We start from the raw sequence: 15,455 nt of genomic DNA, 5'->3' as shown, positions 1-15,455 counted from the left end.
AACCCCAGTAAATCCAGTAAATTTTTTTCCACTTGAAATCTATGTCATTATTTCTTTTGCAGAATGATTTTATGTATGTAATTAAGCATGGAAATGAAGATGGTGTATTTGAACTCATCCGCAAACATGGAGTATGGGCTCTTCATTTTAGACATCGGCTCAAGTCTCCTGGAACCTTCCACTTGGAAGTAGAGGGAAGGCCATTAATTGCACAGCAGAACAGGGAATGGGAGAAACCTTTGGCATTACGGCTTAAAATTGTTGTTGAGCCTTAAAATATAAATGTGCTTGTTTTGTATGATATATGTGTCAGTGAGAACAAATAATTTCCTTATGATTCCGGACTGCCACCTACGAGCCAACCGGGGCTCATACGAGAAAGTGGTGTGGATTTGTGATTTGTTGTGAGTAGTTGTGTGGAGGATGAGAGACAATAAAATGGAAGAAAAAGCCAAAGGTTATTCAATTGGACAAAATTTAGGGGTTGAATCTCTGACCAGGGCTTCTCTTATGGAAAAAGTTAACTAGTTAAGCCCACTTGTTTGATGTGTTCATTGATGAAATAAAAGAATTTGCAGAGTTGTGAACAGTTGGCTAGGGGTTTCATATTTTGGTACGGAAAAGAAATAAAATAGAAGCCAACAGTGACTTTAACAATAAAAATAAACTTTATATTGAATCATTGTTTACAGGTAAATAAACCTTAATACCATAAACAGATTTCAGGGCAGTCAACAATAGTATGAAAACTTTGCACATTAATCAACAAAGATTACTCACATACAAGCAACAATTTTAAATATTTTTTGGTCATTACAATGTGTATTTCCTTAAAGACCATTTAATTAGTGAGCACATTTTTGTAGTCCCTGTTTTCAGCATTAGTGTGTTATTACGAGCAGAAAACAAAGCAAACAAGTTCTTGAGCAATATACCCTTCAACAATTTCCAAAGATGACTATTATGCTGTTTTTCACTTATGATAATCAGAAGAATTCTTATCACTCAGACAAATTTGCATCTAAATTTTAACAAACTTATGAATACTGAAAGTAGCCCTTCTTTACAAGCAACTTGTCAAAGAGAGAGCTGAGAGAGAAAAATGGAACCATTTATGAAATAGTTGGTGAAATCTAATAAATCGTCAAAAGATGGAAAAGAATAGACTAGAATAACTGAAAGCAGGTGACAAACAGTGACAAACATATGACAAATCACTATATGATTGATAATAAGTCTTGTAAAAAAAACGCCTTCATGTAAAATAAGACATTTCATGCAGTGACAGGTATTCTGCAAGTAACACAGTGCAACACCAGGAAAGTAGTGAGTTCATAGAACATTCGAATGGAATGTTGTTGGTTTGACAGCACCATTCAGTATCACATTTTACATTTATAAAGTCTATGAACAGGTTGAAAAAGAATACAACTAGATACAATACATCCTGAACTGTAAACTTACTCCAATAATCATTCATTTATAACGAGCAAATCAATTCTGAACAGAAAATATGGCATACAAACATTTAAATACTCTCAAATGAAAATTCCCAGAAAATGACAGGCAGAAATTATGCTATTAGAGGGGTATAACCCTTTAACCAATCGACCTTCAAGAAATTTACCATTTCACTTTTAAGAACAATTGGCACAATATTATGACAAAAATTACATGTATCATACTTGAATCTTAAGACTACTTGGAGCACATTCGACCCAGGGTTCCCCACAAATAAAACTTAAATGACAAAAACAAAGAAGAGCAAAGGTTTTACACATCATTTCTTACATGTAAGTCTTTTAAGAACTCAAAATTCTGAGATGGCACTTGTATACTCTTGCTGTAATACTGAAATGATCAAATCAACAAGGAAAAAGTGAGCAATTAATTTTCTTCTAAGGATCAGTTACTGTTATTTCAATAGGTGGTATTAACTTCCAAGTGTGGGCAGGAAGAGAATTGCCAACATCTCCAGACGGCACCACACTCACAGGTCTTGCTTGAGAAGAGCATTGGATGTCTATTTTGTATAATCCAGGCATGAAGAAAACTACATTACATTCGTGATAAACACTACCTTGGTCATCCAGCTGGAACAGAACATACACAATAATAGATCATACAGAGAAACAAGATATTCTCAAGCTATGATTATTCTATTCTTTCTTTCTTTTACCTGCGCCAAAAGTACATTAGAGGCTCCAGCTACCGCCAATTGTGAATCGAGCCTGTAATTTCTAACACCACTCTGATATTCTTGGAAGAATTTTAAGGCAAGAGCAACATTATTAAGTGGCCAGTCTAAAAAGTTTTGCACAGTAACACCAAGCTGCATACATTGACCCACAACACACGTCAACTCCGAAAGTGGTTTAGCAACTTCTTTGTTTAAGAGTACTTCTGCAAAAGCAAAAAGAAAATATTTTGGTAAAGATAATGTCACGCATTGACAATTAAGTATTCACATTTTTGGGCCTTACCCCACTGTAATGGTGACATCCTCACTATATCTAACATATCAGCAGTGAGGGATAGTCCGCGCAGTGAAGCCTTCCCACTTCTTGAACTAACTGGCAACACCCATTTCAAATCAACAAGTGAAGCTATGTGATCACTACAGATTATATCCAATTCTGCCTTTTCAATGTCAGACAACTCAATATTTTGATACAGCTGAAAAATCAGAAAAATATTATTTGCTTTGTTTCAGATGCTCTTCTAATGCTAATTTTAATAACTCACAGCATACCGCAAATACCTTTGACAATTTGGAGAGAGGACAACGTTCAACTGGCACTGCAATGCGACACTCTTCATTTCCCTCAAAAAGCATAACCTTTCCATCAGCATAATGGAGTTCAAGTTCCCCAAGTGTTTTATTGGTCACATCAAGAACAAGGTAAAATTGAGAACTCCTGCAAAAGAAAAAAAACAACCAACATTTGAACAATGCAGCAGTTAATGTAGCTACTGACTACAAAATAAATATACATACGTTTCTGCTGGAAGAACGTCCCAACTAGTAATAAGAATAGAAGGCAAAATTTCAAGAGAGAGTGACACGGATGTAACTCGACAGTAACCAGCTTCTAAACCTGGCCCTCCAGAATATCTTAATTTAAGCTGACAGTCAATAACCTATAAAATATACAAAGACACTGCCAGATTACCTAAGAAATTATAAAATGAACATGGGGAAAGAAAATTATTGCTTTTCTCATGAGCCACTAAGAAATTAATTTACCTTAGGGGCAGAGGGATCATAGACTTTGGAATGAAGTCGCGATGAGCCAACACTGCTTCCTGAGCGACTACTAATTTGAGAGCGAAATGACCCAGAAGATAATCCATTATGATGTGGATAACGTGAAGGAGCCGATGAGGTCAGTGAGCTTAGACGGGACGGAAGGGAGCTAGGTCCTGACAGCAAACTACTAGGTTGACTTCCTCCATCAATCACTGTACAAAAAAATTAACAATGTTAAACATTAAACAACACTAAAACATTACACAATGAACAAAAACGAAAACAATTGACATTTGAAGCTTAAGGATGGTTGAAGCAGACTTACAATCATTACGGGGAGGAGCAATGAACTCTGCACACCCATGAAGATACAAAGTAAAACTTGCTGACGCCCCAGGAGGAAGAGGCAATTGAGCTTGAATGTTATCTGCACTCCATTGTAACACTTGTCGAAGCTGACTTGGATCTAACACGCACTGAGCTGTTATTTCTAGCATTTCAATAGGCTGGGTTCCTGAATTGATTATTGTAACTTGACACTCATCACTGTAACAAATAAAGATTCCAAACTTAGACAATGACAAAAGAAGAAACACAATTACACTTTAAAGAAATTCTATTTACGACCTTTCGCCAGCATATAGAGATTTAGAGACTGATGTTATTGAGGCAGATGCATCAGCATGAGGGACTTGCAAGTTGCTCTTCTGCACAGGTAACGATACCTAAAAAGGGAAGAGAAAATTATGTGAGTAGACCTAGACAACAGGAAAAAGTTCCAACAAGGAAACAAAAATCTCACCTCCATACGAGGCAAAGCTGGGACAACCTCAACAGAAAATGACGGTTGAGGCATATGAGGCATATGACGAAGCTGGCAGTTCGACTTGACTCCAAGGGTATGAGTGGAGTATCCTAAAAATTTCATGATTAGATTAAACAAAAACATTCACTGTACACCCACATATTTTTTAAATCTTTTAAACCATACCTTGAATTTCCAAATCTCCTACTTCTTTTGGAACACCAGCTAACACAATGGAGTTAGGGCCTGAGTCTGGGGGAAGGACGATTGAAGATGGAATACTTTCAAACACAACGTCACTAGCCAATAATCTCTATAAAGGGAAGAAAATACAAGATTTAGTTTGGTGACTTCAAAAACACAACATGAACAAATTCTTGAATGAGTACAAACCATATTAGACACTTTTAGTTCAAACGGGAGTGGATTGTAAACATCTAAGAGAACTTCACACATATCACCTTCCACCCACAAATAATCTGAAAAAATACAGTAGATTTTAGTAAAACTTGTAAACAGTTTGAAAAAAAAAAAAAAACTTAATTCCTGAAGATTACTAACCCATTTTCCCTTGAGATTTTGTGCTTTTGCGATCAAGTGATCCAAATGAGATAGGGGTGTACAAAAATGGACCAATATCCTCCTTTATCTTCTCCAATTTCTGGGGCCTGAGATGTAAGGGTAGATCTTGAAGTCGAAAGTTCCTTGGCAAGGAAAAAGTAATGATTAAAAAGAGTTCAGTTTAAGCTCCCAGCTCCCACAATTTCTTCAGCCTCAGTTCATGTAGCTTGTAACCTACTTTGCCTTAGGAATATTAGTAAGATTAGCAGGAGGGATCACTGCACGTGTATCCAGGACCAAAGGAACAGGGGCACCTTCACATTCAGCAGCAAGCTTTTGAAGCTGCTTTGCCAAGTCCCGCTGCTCGGTCGGATTGAGAAAATGCCACATCGTCTGAAGCAGGAAAGTCATGTGTCGTGTAGCCAGAGCTGAGTGACCCATTCTCCGGGCTGCAACAACCAACTGCTGCAGGAGGTGTATTTGCAGAGCCGGCCAACCCTCAGCAGCACCACCTGAAACAATGATAGAAGCACAAGGTCACTGCTGCCTGTCAAACAAGAAAAGGAATCTGCAAGAAATTTAAGGCAATAAGTGACCTGAAGTACGTTCAGTAGGGTCAAGTGACAATCTATGTCCATCTAAAGCTTGAAGCATAAGATTATAACACTGAGTCCAATCTGGTTGTCTGTTCTGATCAGACACATGCCTAGTAGCAGCAAGTCTCCTACATAATGAGGCTTTCCGGTGGAAGCCCATCTGAGTGTACAGCTCTGACAGGCTTAAAAACCTCTGAATCTGAAACAAACAGTTGTAAATTTCTCTCGGAAAGTGAAAAATGTTGGGAGATAAATTAAATAATAATAACTTCTTACCTTTTCTTGCTCTGTCAAAGTTAAATTGATAAGAACAACATTTTTCAGGAAGGAAGCAGCCTGTAATGGACATCCTTGTTGGATTGCTATTTGAGCAGCCTTAAAACATGCTTCAGTCTCGATCAATCCTGCACTTTGATACTGTGCAAAAATAATGTGGGGATTTCAAAAAAAAAATGTCAATGAAGCAACAAAGATAATAAAAGTAAATTTTTAAAATTATTTATTCAAACCTTGGCATAATTTTGAATTGCCTCTTGATATCGTCTGAGAATACCCTCTGGGGAGAGAGCTTTTGCTGCATCTTCAACAGCAATTGGAGCAGGTGTTAAGGACCCTGGAGGCAAGGAACTTGGTCCAATAGATCCAGGCCTGAATAATTGTGAAAAATTCAAACGTCAGTTGAAGTCAATGCTTTTTACATTAGTCATATCCAAGAAAACACAAGGCTGGTCATACCTTCGCTTTCCAGGGCTCGGTGGTAGAGATGCATTGCGTTGAATGGGAAAAGTTCTCCAGCGTCCTGGGTAAAGCACAACTACTGACGCTGCACACAAACCTTCAGAAGCTCCTAAACGGGAGATAAAGATTTGAAAGATTATTATTAGCTAAGTCACTTCGGAACCATTCACATTACTTCTATTGCCTCTGAAAAAACAGAAAGGAACAAGCAACACTTACCCCCAAGCCACAACCAGTCATTCACAGAACGTAAATTATCAATTGCCAAAATATAATGTTGTAACGCTTCATGAGGAACACCTGCTTGAAGGCTCAAATCTCCAAGGTGTTTGATCATTCGGCCCGTGCACTTCTTCCTGTTTGTTCTTGACTCCAAGTCCAGACCAACTATGTCTTTTCTTTCGAAAGGTGCCAAGAGCAATGGAACCCGATCCAGTTTTTCACGGCTTCTTTCCTAAGATGAAAAACACAAAAATAGACATGAATTTCTTTTAAATTTTATTTGAAGAATCAAGATTTAAATTAAATCCACACAATAGAGCTCCAATTATTATTTTTTCAAGGTGTAGTTAGAGCAAGAGCCTCATAGATCATGCTATACTTTTGTATTAGCGACTTTAAACTTTCCATAAATTATGAGATACATGAAATACAATCCAAAATGAACATGGCACACATGAATCTATAACTAAAACAAATATAAATGATGGGACAAGCGTCAAGGACATGATAAGGCAAAACAGCAAATGTAACTGAAACACAGGCAGGTTAGCATTCTGGAGATGAACAAACAAGCGGCACTCTTCACTATTCGGACTGTTAAAAACAGAAAATGAAGGGAGAAACATGACATCTTGTTGCATGGTGCATTATGCTTACACCACAAAAGCCAAGTTGGATTGGGGTGAAAGCATTATTAAAGGGCCAGAACAACCGGAACCCTAAAGTGTTTAGGAAGCATGAGGAAATGGTTGCACACATCAATGAGAAAAAGCAAATGCAAGGCTGAAACAGCAGTCTCATTCAGCATGAGCATGCTAAGCCCAAGACTGTGTCAGGACCTGAGAATGAGAACGATGAATCCGCGACAGAGGTGAGACACCAGAAAATAGCTGGAAGTAAAACAGGGAATGATAGATTAATTTTATGACACAATGAGCGGTGGTTGAAAGAAACTGAAACCTTAAAAATCAGCTTAGCAAATAGATTTTAGGTAAATCCATAAGATGTTCACAAATTAGAGAATGGACAAGATTAGTAGTGCTACCAGGCTCAAGAATCAAAACATAAAATGTTTTCATACAAAAGAAGCATTAATATCACTAAGTAATCTATCTATTTTTAGGGGGCCAAACTGGAATTTCTACTGAAATTGTCTTTAAAAGTTTCCTTTAAAATAGAAATTTGACAACATTTTGAGGGATGAGTTATAAATTAATGGTTAACAATGGTTAAGAAAACTCAGGTCGCACTATCATCACACATTATGCAGCACTCATAAACCACCTGGCTGAAAAACTGTGTTCCATTTAGATGTCTTGCACCTTCTTGCAGCATGGATGAATCTGCCAGCAGCTGGTTATGATTATATGAACAAGAGATGATAATTGGAGGAAACAATAAACTTTACACAAGCGTCCAAATTAAATCTAGAAAAAGAAACAAAGAGAAAACATTTGCTTGCTCACCTGTCGTTTAGATTCTAAAACCCAAAAGAGGGAGTTCAAGAGTTCAGAAACCTGGGACTCAAGATCTGTGCACGAGTCAACATCAGTGTACCAAAGAGGCAAGGATTTAAAGTTGGAAGGTGTTTTGAGCTGATCATCCTCAACACCAAATAGAATACAACGTGAATCATAAAGTGTGGATGTATATCGTACTTTAAGAGACTCATGAACCCTACAAATTTCATTCAAGTCTATTTGAGACTCATATTGACCTGCAGAACAACAATATTTGATAAAAAGTGAATTTGATGAGTTTGGTCATACAAGGTATTTATGAGGCACTGACCAACTGTTATAAGGCCCAATAGTCTTCGATGAGTTTGGAAATCACCCCAGTCATTACTTTCAACGGGGTACTCCTTGACGTATTTCACATAAACCTGTCGGGTAACTCCAGCTGAATCTGTCACCTTGGTGTGATTGACCCTTCTGATTTTATCCCAAACTTTTATAAATGATTTGGATTTTAGTAATCCCTCTGTAAAGAAAAGGAGCAGAATTTTAGGGCACACATAGATCAATACCAACTGTACCAAAAGTACTAAGCAAACCCATAATAAATCTAGACGAACCTTGATGGTGATGAACCAGGATCAATATTGACGCATGATCTTGAGCAATTTGATCATAATCTGGATGAGACATTCTGGTGTCAGGAGCAGGGCTGGATAAAATTACACTCACTGATGATCTCATTGGTGCAGGTGTAATAACTGAAGCAGAAAAAATACAAAGTCAGTTGCAGTGCAGAAGACGACTGCCCGGGAGATGACAGAGGGCAAGAACGCTCCAGTCAAATGGTGTATTCCAAAACTTTATCAAATAACACCTAAGAGAAACAAAGCAGAATGAATGCAGGAACTGTCAAAAACAATATGAAATGAAATCTAGGTCTCCAGCCGTAGGTAAACAAGAGCTTCATCTATTTTGGGTAATTCTATGGAGTGCATCAAAAGCTTCCATTCGAAATCACTACAACCAATAATCATTGAAAACAACTTCAATGAATCATATATTGAAGAAATTAAAAGAAACATTGTAACGGAGGGGCAGTGACGTTACGCACTTCTGAGTTTTACACACGTCATTTGATACAAATATGATTAGAAATGAAGTTTATGAAATAAGTCCCATTAGTCAACATTTAGAAGACGGGTCTTACCATCATGTAAATAAAATGACAATAATTCACAGGGATAGCCGACATCTAAACAACGGCCAAAGGTTTGGAGGTTATTGTTTTCCTCTGCTTTTGAAGTTGAGTGTCCTTCGGCTGCAATTATTATCTTGCGTATGAAAAATCTCACGCTGCGCAATTCGAGCTGCCTGCCCGCGCCCACCTTCGGTTCGGCTCACCCCCATGGTGCTCGGCGCAAGACGTTTGGATCCAAACCTAATTTATCGGATTGTTTTGGGTCTTTAGCTAAATTCTGATGATTTCTGGGACCTACACTACTCGCGAGGAATTGGGCCGCTGGTTAGCGCCCGGCGCGTAGGCAACACCAAAGACACAAGACGCCAAGTGATTGCCTAACCACCGGGCGCCCTCACGCAGCTACCTTCCATTTATGTTCAGTAAATCCAAACAATGCATAGAAGTGCCTTAGAGGAACAGTTAAATTGATTGCTTAAGATATATCTTTCTGCACTTTCCACTTCTTTCTACTTTCACGCGGTGCCGCGTAGTGCCGCGGTGCTTCAAATGACTATGCGAAATCGTGTGGTACTTTCAGGCGCGGGAGAATTCAATTATCTGCCTGTCAGTGTCTTTAAATCGTGATTTCTCTGTTCCGATGTACGTGAGTCTTTGGTTTTGGTGGGGAATCGTTTCCAGTAAAGCTGCCCCTTGGCCTGTTCGGCTTGTATCATTTCATTTTATCTTCCAGACTTTTTCTCTAGAAGGTTGTGTGTGGCACTTCCGACTAGCGGCAGAGGGGGGGGGGGGGGGGGGGGGAGAAAAGAGTTGAAAGTGAAAAAGCACTCAGTAAAATGGCGACGTCCAAATCGACAAGCACCTACAACAGACAAAATTGGGAAGATGCCGTAAGTAATTTTTCACTCTTTTGTCGTCACGTGGCTGTTTTCATCTTCTACTCGACATCTTTCCTGGTGATGAGTTAGAGGTCTAATATTCTTAGCGAAAAGCCCCCTTCATGATTCACGTACAGGCTGGTTTCCACTTGCAGTTCGTTTTCAAAGCGTTTTCTTTGCCAATTAGTTGTGTTGAGTTAATCTGACGCCTCCTTCCCACTAATCATTTTTAATTTTCGCCAATCATAAAGCCCATAAAGCCTCTAAGTTGCGTATTTCTCTCGTATCGTGTTGGCCTTGGAGGTTATGCTGTTGTTGTGTTGTGTTCTCAGTGGTTTATTTTACAATCCTTTCTTTTCAACTCCCCCCTTCCTCTCGTAGTGTTTCTGAGATGTTATTATAATTATTTTGACCTGTCCACAGGAATTCCCAATTCTTTGTCAGACCTGTTTGGGTGACAACCCCTACATTCGGATGGTGAGACATTAATATTTTCCTCCGATTAGTTTTATCGCTCCATATTGGCGCTCAAAGACTATTGTAAATTGTTATTTTTAAAACCTTTCTTTTCAACTCCTCATTTCAGACAAAGGATAAATATGGAAAGGAATGCAAAATTTGCTCCAGGCCTTTCACAGTCTTCCGATGGTGTCCTGGAGCAAGAATGCGGTTTAAGAAAACGGAAGTTTGCCAGACCTGTAGTCGCTTGAAGAATGTGTGTCAAACATGCCTTCTAGATTTGGAGTATGGTCTGCCTATTCAAGTCAGAGATGCTGCTCTCCGTGTCAAAGATGACCTTCCTCGTTCAGAAGTTAACAAGGAATACTATATCCAAAATATGGATAGAGAGGTAATAGTTCTTTCTTAATGTCTTTTGCTATCTGTAACTTCTGTGACCGCATTATCTGAATAGCAGTTACTAATCTCTTCATCATTCCTTCTGTAGGGTGGAAAGTTGGACGTGACATCACCAACTGGGGCAGTTGGCAAATCGCAAGCAGCCAGTGATCTTCTTATGAAGTTGGCTCGCACAAGCCCTTATTACAAACGAAACCGACCTCACATCTGTTCATTCTGGGTCAAAGGAGAGTGTAAACGAGGTGAAGAATGCCCTTATCGGCATGAAAAGCCTACTGATCCAGATGATCCATTAGCAGATCAGAATATCAAAGACAGGTAAGATGCTTTCTCATGCTGGTTATACTATTTGATCTGCCATTTCGGATGGGAAAATTTTAAATTTACCTCTTGTGACCATTTGTATTTCAGGTACTATGGTACAAATGACCCTGTTGCTGACAAGTTAATGAGACGAGCTGACTCCATGCCCAAACTGGAGCCTCCAGAAGATAGAAGTATCACAACGCTTTACATTGGCAATTTAGGAGAGAAACTTGGAGAAAAGGAGCTGCGGGATCATTTCTATCAGTATGGTGAAATTCGTGCCATCACTGTGGTGAGCCGGCAGCAGTGTGCCTTTGTGCAATTTACACAGCGTCAGTCAGCGGAGCAGGCGGCAGAGAGGACTTTCAACAAGCTGATCCTCGGCGGCAGGAGGCTGACAATAAAGTGGGGACGGTCCCAGGGCCGCCAGGGCGTCGAGGGCGGCGACCTGGGCGATGATGACGAGATGCTGGAACCTGTGCCAGGCCTGCCCGGAACTTTGCCTCCACCCCCGACTGACATGCGCAACAACTTCTTCAACCTTGCAACGCCATCAGCAGCTGCGTCCTCTGAGGCCAGCCTGATGCAGCCGATGATGATTCCACCCCCGCCCATGGCTCCGATGGGCCGGCCGCCACCGGGCCTCGTCCCCGGCGGTCCTCCCCCACTGATGCAGGCCCAGGCCCCACCGGGAGCCGCTCCTGGCCCCCCAGCACCGCCCAGTCTGAGGGGCACCACTCCATTCTACTTCCCTCAAATCATGAGGCCTCCGCCCGGGGTGCGGCCGCCTCACCCGCCCCCCATGTTCCCGCCAGGCACTGCTCCCATGTTCCCTCGCTCTGTGGGTGGAGCGGCCGGCCTGGTGCCGCCCGGCACGAACGCCATTCATTACCCCTCACAGGATCCCTCGAGGATGGGAACGGCTCAGCTGGGCAGCAAGGATTGAGGATCATGTTCAACTTGCTTTGTTGGCTCTTAAAAATTGTTCTTTTAGCAGCATCTTTGTGCTGTTATCACTTTGAGTGCCAGTCTCATTGGTCTCATACAGCTATTATGTCATGAGTGCTTGAATGAATTTGATGAGATAAGTGTGAATGGTCATGTATGTTGCATTCCATATCACAGACTTTGGTAAAATTGTTTCACTATACATTACAATGCAAAAAATAAAATTTAGACATTTTACAAATGTTTTTACAGCATACTGCAGTGTATTTTCTCCCCCTCCCCTAGAAAAATCAAATCAATAACAATTTAGCAGCTGTGATTATCTTATTTTTATTAGTGGCAAAATTGTAAAAAACAGAACTAATACTATATCACATTTTTTGTATCATTTAGTATGTTTCACTCGTTTCACTGGCTTTCATTTAAAATTTCCTTACAAGAATATATTTACAGGGATAAATTTCTTGCTCTCTTTAAAATTAATTTGCTAGATTTGATTCCTGATTTATACTTCGAACTGAGTTGAGAAAACTGTTTTTGAGTTTTCTTACTGACAAAACTTGCATGAGGCCTATTTAAATGGCTTTGATGTGATATGTTACTCTGCACATTATCACCACCACCCAATAAGTCTTGAAAAGCTGCAGTGCTTGGAGAGGCAAGATTATGTTGATTGCTTGGAATAACACCACGAGATATTGATGCCAGAATTTCGTTCACGTTTGCAGGCATTTGGCTGGTAATATTCACCGTAATGTTGCCAGTTGTCAAGGCTTCAGCATTTTGGGGTGGAACTGAAGCATGGGCCTCAAAGTGAGGAGACAAAGCTGGCTGTCTCTGGACAAAGAGGTTAATTATGTTATCACACAACAAGTAAAAATCAAGAATCACCCCAATTAACTTTCATAAATGACTGGAACTTACCTGGGCTGGGTTGTGAAAGCTAAATGACCCCATGAAAAATGGAAGTCTTCCTGTTCCTCCAGTTATCACAAGCGAAAGTAAAACAATGCACCCGTAGAGCAGGACAGAAGCCAAAGAAGACACCCATATACGATTTATTAAGCTCATATCTGAAATACAGAACATGTAAGATAATTTGTAATTAGTAAACGTAAGATACAAGAGAGAAATTTTCAAGTACAAATAATTAGACGATAATAATACTGTATACCTTGAAAACTTTCAAAGAAAGCAAATGTACCAGATCCAAAGTACTTCATTGTGTCAGCCATTGTTTCACCAATTATTTTAGCAAAAACTTTAAAAGGAGTAATGCCCAAGTGGGGATCCATGTGATGCGCCTTAAGAAATTTGGAACATTCACCTAGATAGGCAGTAAACTAAACAAATGTAATGCTTTACAATTATAGTTACACATTACTAAAATATTAATTGATCACTTACCCCGTCCAGAAAACCATACCGTCCATGAGAAGCTGCCTTTGCAATCCTGAGGCATGTCGGGGTACTTTTTCATTTCCTCATATTGCTTTATTTGAGCTTCCTAAAATAAAAATAAGGAGTGAAACAAGTCCAAGTACTACATAATCAAATTGCATATCATGAAAATATCCTTCTACCTCAAACATTTGGTACGCAGTGGTGAAAAAAGATGTCACAAAGGCAAATAGAATAAGCAAAATGAGGCTCTTTCTAATATTTTTGGTGATATACAAGACCGATAGAAACCCTATAAAAGGTAGTGATATACTGATGAAAAAACTTCCAATCTGAAATGCAGAATATTATATTAACATACTTTATGTCCATATTACAAAATGAACCAAGGATGCTGATTTCATACAGATTACTTGTACTTACATGGAGGCCAGGTAACTTATTAAAAATATCACCATAATTTAACTCAGGGAGAGAAAATAGAGGCTTTACAAGAATAGAGCCCAATATTTCATCCAATTTGCGGAGAGGAATTGATTTCACATCTCCTTCATTGGCAAATCTCCGCAGAGTATGTAAGTGGTCACTCGGAATCGAAAATTCTAATCTTGCCCAGTTTTTAGGCTGCACTTCTATGTTCTGCAATTTTTTTGAAAAAAAAGAAAAGGATAAAATTATAAAAATGTGAAAAGATTTTGGAAAATTAAATAAAGGTGCTGGTTGTGCTATGCTCACATTTAAGTTTGAAGCTTCTAACAGCAGATGGATAAATCTCTGCAAATATGCTTTGGCTCCATTTTTTTCCTGTAAGAACTGTTCAGAGGGTTTAGAAACAGATAATTCCTTTCGGTTAGCCTCTCCTTTTTCTCCCCTCCTATCGAATTCTAGAGTCTGGAGGGCTTTTTCACACTCAGAATATTTTTCAACCCAGTTATCAACATTTTTATGACACTCGTCTATGTCTTCAACGGAAACATCATTTCTGAAATCAAAGAAAGAAAATTTTCTGGTGAATGTCGACACTTACTCATTATTCCAGCCTGTTATAATTGTTACCTTTCTGATTTCATAGGACGAGTTGGAGCAAAGGCAACATCAGGACTTATCCAGCCATCTTTGTTTGGAGGAGAAATTTTAAAGTAATCTTGCAATTTTACAAAATTAAGAAAGGGAAGAGTCACAAGACAAAAAGTCAGCAAACACATTGACCTTCCTGCGGAGAAAACGAATTGCAGTGTCAGTCCATAAAAACTAGATAGATAGATTTATAATAACCTCAAATCAAATGGATTCTATAATCTAGAGTCAAAAAACCATCGCTCTTAATGATGAAAATAAATTACACAAAAGGCATTTGGGGTTATGCGTTCATGAGCTGATGGACTATGAAACAAGGCACTCACTCGTAGGCATTGTAACGGTAGAAAATGCTCGCCAAAGGCAAAGAAGCTATCTCATGTAAATGTCAGTATCTGTCAATTGACAAAGAGAACTCGTTTCCATATCCTTCACACCATACGTTACTACTCTACACTTGTCACTAGCACTCTTTGCAAACGTAAACAAAAACAAGAGGGAAGGGGGAGGGGGGTGGGGGTGAGGCGAGAGGCGAAGGAGGGGGGCAGCGTCTGTTTGGCCAACATGGCCAGTATAGAGACCACTGGATTCTTAAGTTGAACTTTGACACGCAACGGAAAAAAAGCTTACAAATCTTGAAGCAAATAAGATCCAAAAAAGCTAGAAGTGTTTCTTCAGACCAAAATCATGAAGTTCGGGGATTACTTTCGGGTCAAACTTATTTTTTGGATGTTGGTATCAATGTTTTATTTCGCGCGCGTGAGGGGAAGAACAGCTTGAACTTGGAAACGTCATGTCTCGCGACTTATTGTTCTGCCTGTTGCGTTTTAAGCCTCAGGTAAAAAGAATAAAGAACAAGCCCAAAAGTCAAAGTAACATTTATTTTTTAACAAAAACAAAGTTTAAAGAATTAACAATGATAAACTCGTACAGGATAGAAACTGTACACGTCTAATGGAATGTTATGAAATCAGCACTTAATTCGAAATGAAACTGTGAAAAGAGAGATCTGTGATACTACACATATGGTAACTTATTAACACCGAGTAACATTAACACAACAACACTACAACGAACGTCTTAAACCTACACACAAAGCATTTCCTCTGTCTAGAATGGAGATACGAATGCAGTCTTACCCATCAATAAATGGTTAT

At 39.2% G+C, this 15,455-nt stretch overlaps 4 protein-coding genes across 5 annotated transcripts in view; 2 read left to right on the top strand and 2 right to left on the bottom strand.

The window, feature by feature from the left end:
* Positions 1-680, top strand: part of LOC117645843 (fibrillin-2-like) — a 32,628-nt gene extending 31,948 nt beyond the window's left edge. Inside the window, exon 53 of the mRNA XM_034386307.1 lies at positions 63-680. Within this exon, the coding sequence (XP_034242198.1) occupies positions 63-275 (213 nt within the window). The 3' untranslated portion in view covers positions 276-680. The remainder of the gene's footprint in view (positions 1-62) is intronic.
* Positions 646-8,994, bottom strand: LOC117649169 (protein brunelleschi). The gene is made up of 22 exons (XM_034391658.1): positions 8,840-8,994; positions 8,250-8,390; positions 7,964-8,155; positions 7,639-7,889; positions 6,170-6,404; positions 5,948-6,059; positions 5,722-5,860; positions 5,489-5,629; positions 5,213-5,411; positions 4,855-5,128; positions 4,617-4,759; positions 4,449-4,534; positions 4,242-4,368; positions 4,053-4,165; positions 3,878-3,975; positions 3,576-3,796; positions 3,248-3,462; positions 2,999-3,141; positions 2,762-2,918; positions 2,484-2,676; positions 2,180-2,403; positions 646-2,093 (listed from the first exon to the last, which is right to left on the bottom strand). The coding sequence occupies exons 2-22, from the start codon at positions 8,371-8,373 to the stop codon at positions 1,899-1,901; spliced, it is 3,582 nt and encodes a 1,193-aa protein (XP_034247549.1). The 5' UTR covers positions 8,374-8,390; positions 8,840-8,994; the 3' UTR covers positions 646-1,898.
* A 635-nt stretch (positions 8,995-9,629) lies between these two features.
* LOC117653141 (pre-mRNA-splicing factor RBM22) lies at positions 9,630-12,076 on the top strand. Its single transcript, XM_034398565.1, has 5 exons — positions 9,630-9,720; positions 10,132-10,185; positions 10,295-10,558; positions 10,655-10,884; positions 10,978-12,076. Exons 1-5 carry the CDS (start codon positions 9,667-9,669, stop codon positions 11,816-11,818), a joined length of 1,443 nt encoding a protein of 480 aa, XP_034254456.1. The 5' UTR covers positions 9,630-9,666; the 3' UTR covers positions 11,819-12,076.
* A 49-nt stretch (positions 12,077-12,125) lies between these two features.
* Positions 12,126-14,800, bottom strand: LOC117653130. 2 transcript variants are annotated; one of them, XM_034398551.1, is made up of 9 exons: positions 14,625-14,800; positions 14,278-14,430; positions 13,957-14,203; positions 13,645-13,860; positions 13,404-13,553; positions 13,228-13,327; positions 12,995-13,147; positions 12,745-12,893; positions 12,126-12,657 (listed from the first exon to the last, which is right to left on the bottom strand). In XM_034398551.1, exons 2-9 carry the CDS (start codon positions 14,424-14,426, stop codon positions 12,268-12,270), a joined length of 1,554 nt encoding a protein of 517 aa, XP_034254442.1. In that variant the 5' UTR covers positions 14,427-14,430; positions 14,625-14,800; the 3' UTR covers positions 12,126-12,267. The 2 variants fall into 2 exon arrangements, with proteins under 2 accessions (XP_034254442.1, XP_034254432.1); XM_034398541.1 differs by having other exon boundaries at positions 14,278-14,434; positions 14,625-14,799.
* Between the last annotated feature and the right edge of the window lie 655 nt (positions 14,801-15,455).

Source organism: Thrips palmi, unplaced genomic scaffold (genome assembly GCF_012932325.1).
Source record: "Thrips palmi isolate BJ-2018 unplaced genomic scaffold, TpBJ-2018v1 HiC_scaffold_10, whole genome shotgun sequence".
Classification (NCBI taxonomy): domain Eukaryota; kingdom Metazoa; phylum Arthropoda; class Insecta; order Thysanoptera; family Thripidae; genus Thrips; species Thrips palmi.
This window is presented reverse-complemented; position numbering and strand designations above follow the sequence as displayed.

What these genes read in the sequence shown, in the direction of transcription:
- LOC117649169 (XM_034391658.1), bottom strand. Translation starts at nt 8,373, where the DNA reads ATGAGATCATCAGTGAGTGTAATTTTATCCAGCCCTGCTCCTGACACC. An exon ending in CCCTACTGAACGTACTTCAG is followed by an intron (nt 5,129 to 5,212) that starts GTCACTTATTGC and finishes TCATTGTTTCAG; the next exon opens with GTGGTGCTGCTGAGGGTTGG. An exon ending in AACTAAAAGTGTCTAATATG is followed by an intron (nt 4,369 to 4,448) that starts GTTTGTACTCAT and finishes TTCCCTTTATAG; the next exon opens with AGATTATTGGCTAGTGACGT.
- LOC117653141 (XM_034398565.1), top strand. Translation starts at nt 9,667, where the DNA reads ATGGCGACGTCCAAATCGACAAGCACCTACAACAGACAAAATTGGGAA. An exon ending in ACAACCCCTACATTCGGATG is followed by an intron (nt 10,186 to 10,294) that starts GTGAGACATTAA and finishes TCCTCATTTCAG; the next exon opens with ACAAAGGATAAATATGGAAA. An exon ending in TCCAAAATATGGATAGAGAG is followed by an intron (nt 10,559 to 10,654) that starts GTAATAGTTCTT and finishes TTCCTTCTGTAG; the next exon opens with GGTGGAAAGTTGGACGTGAC.
- LOC117653130 (XM_034398541.1), bottom strand. An exon ending in CTGCGTACCAAATGTTTGAG is followed by an intron (nt 13,328 to 13,403) that starts GTAGAAGGATAT and finishes TTTTTATTTTAG; the next exon opens with GAAGCTCAAATAAAGCAATA. An exon ending in TTTCTTTGAAAGTTTTCAAG is followed by an intron (nt 12,894 to 12,994) that starts GTATACAGTATT and finishes TCTGTATTTCAG; the next exon opens with ATATGAGCTTAATAAATCGT.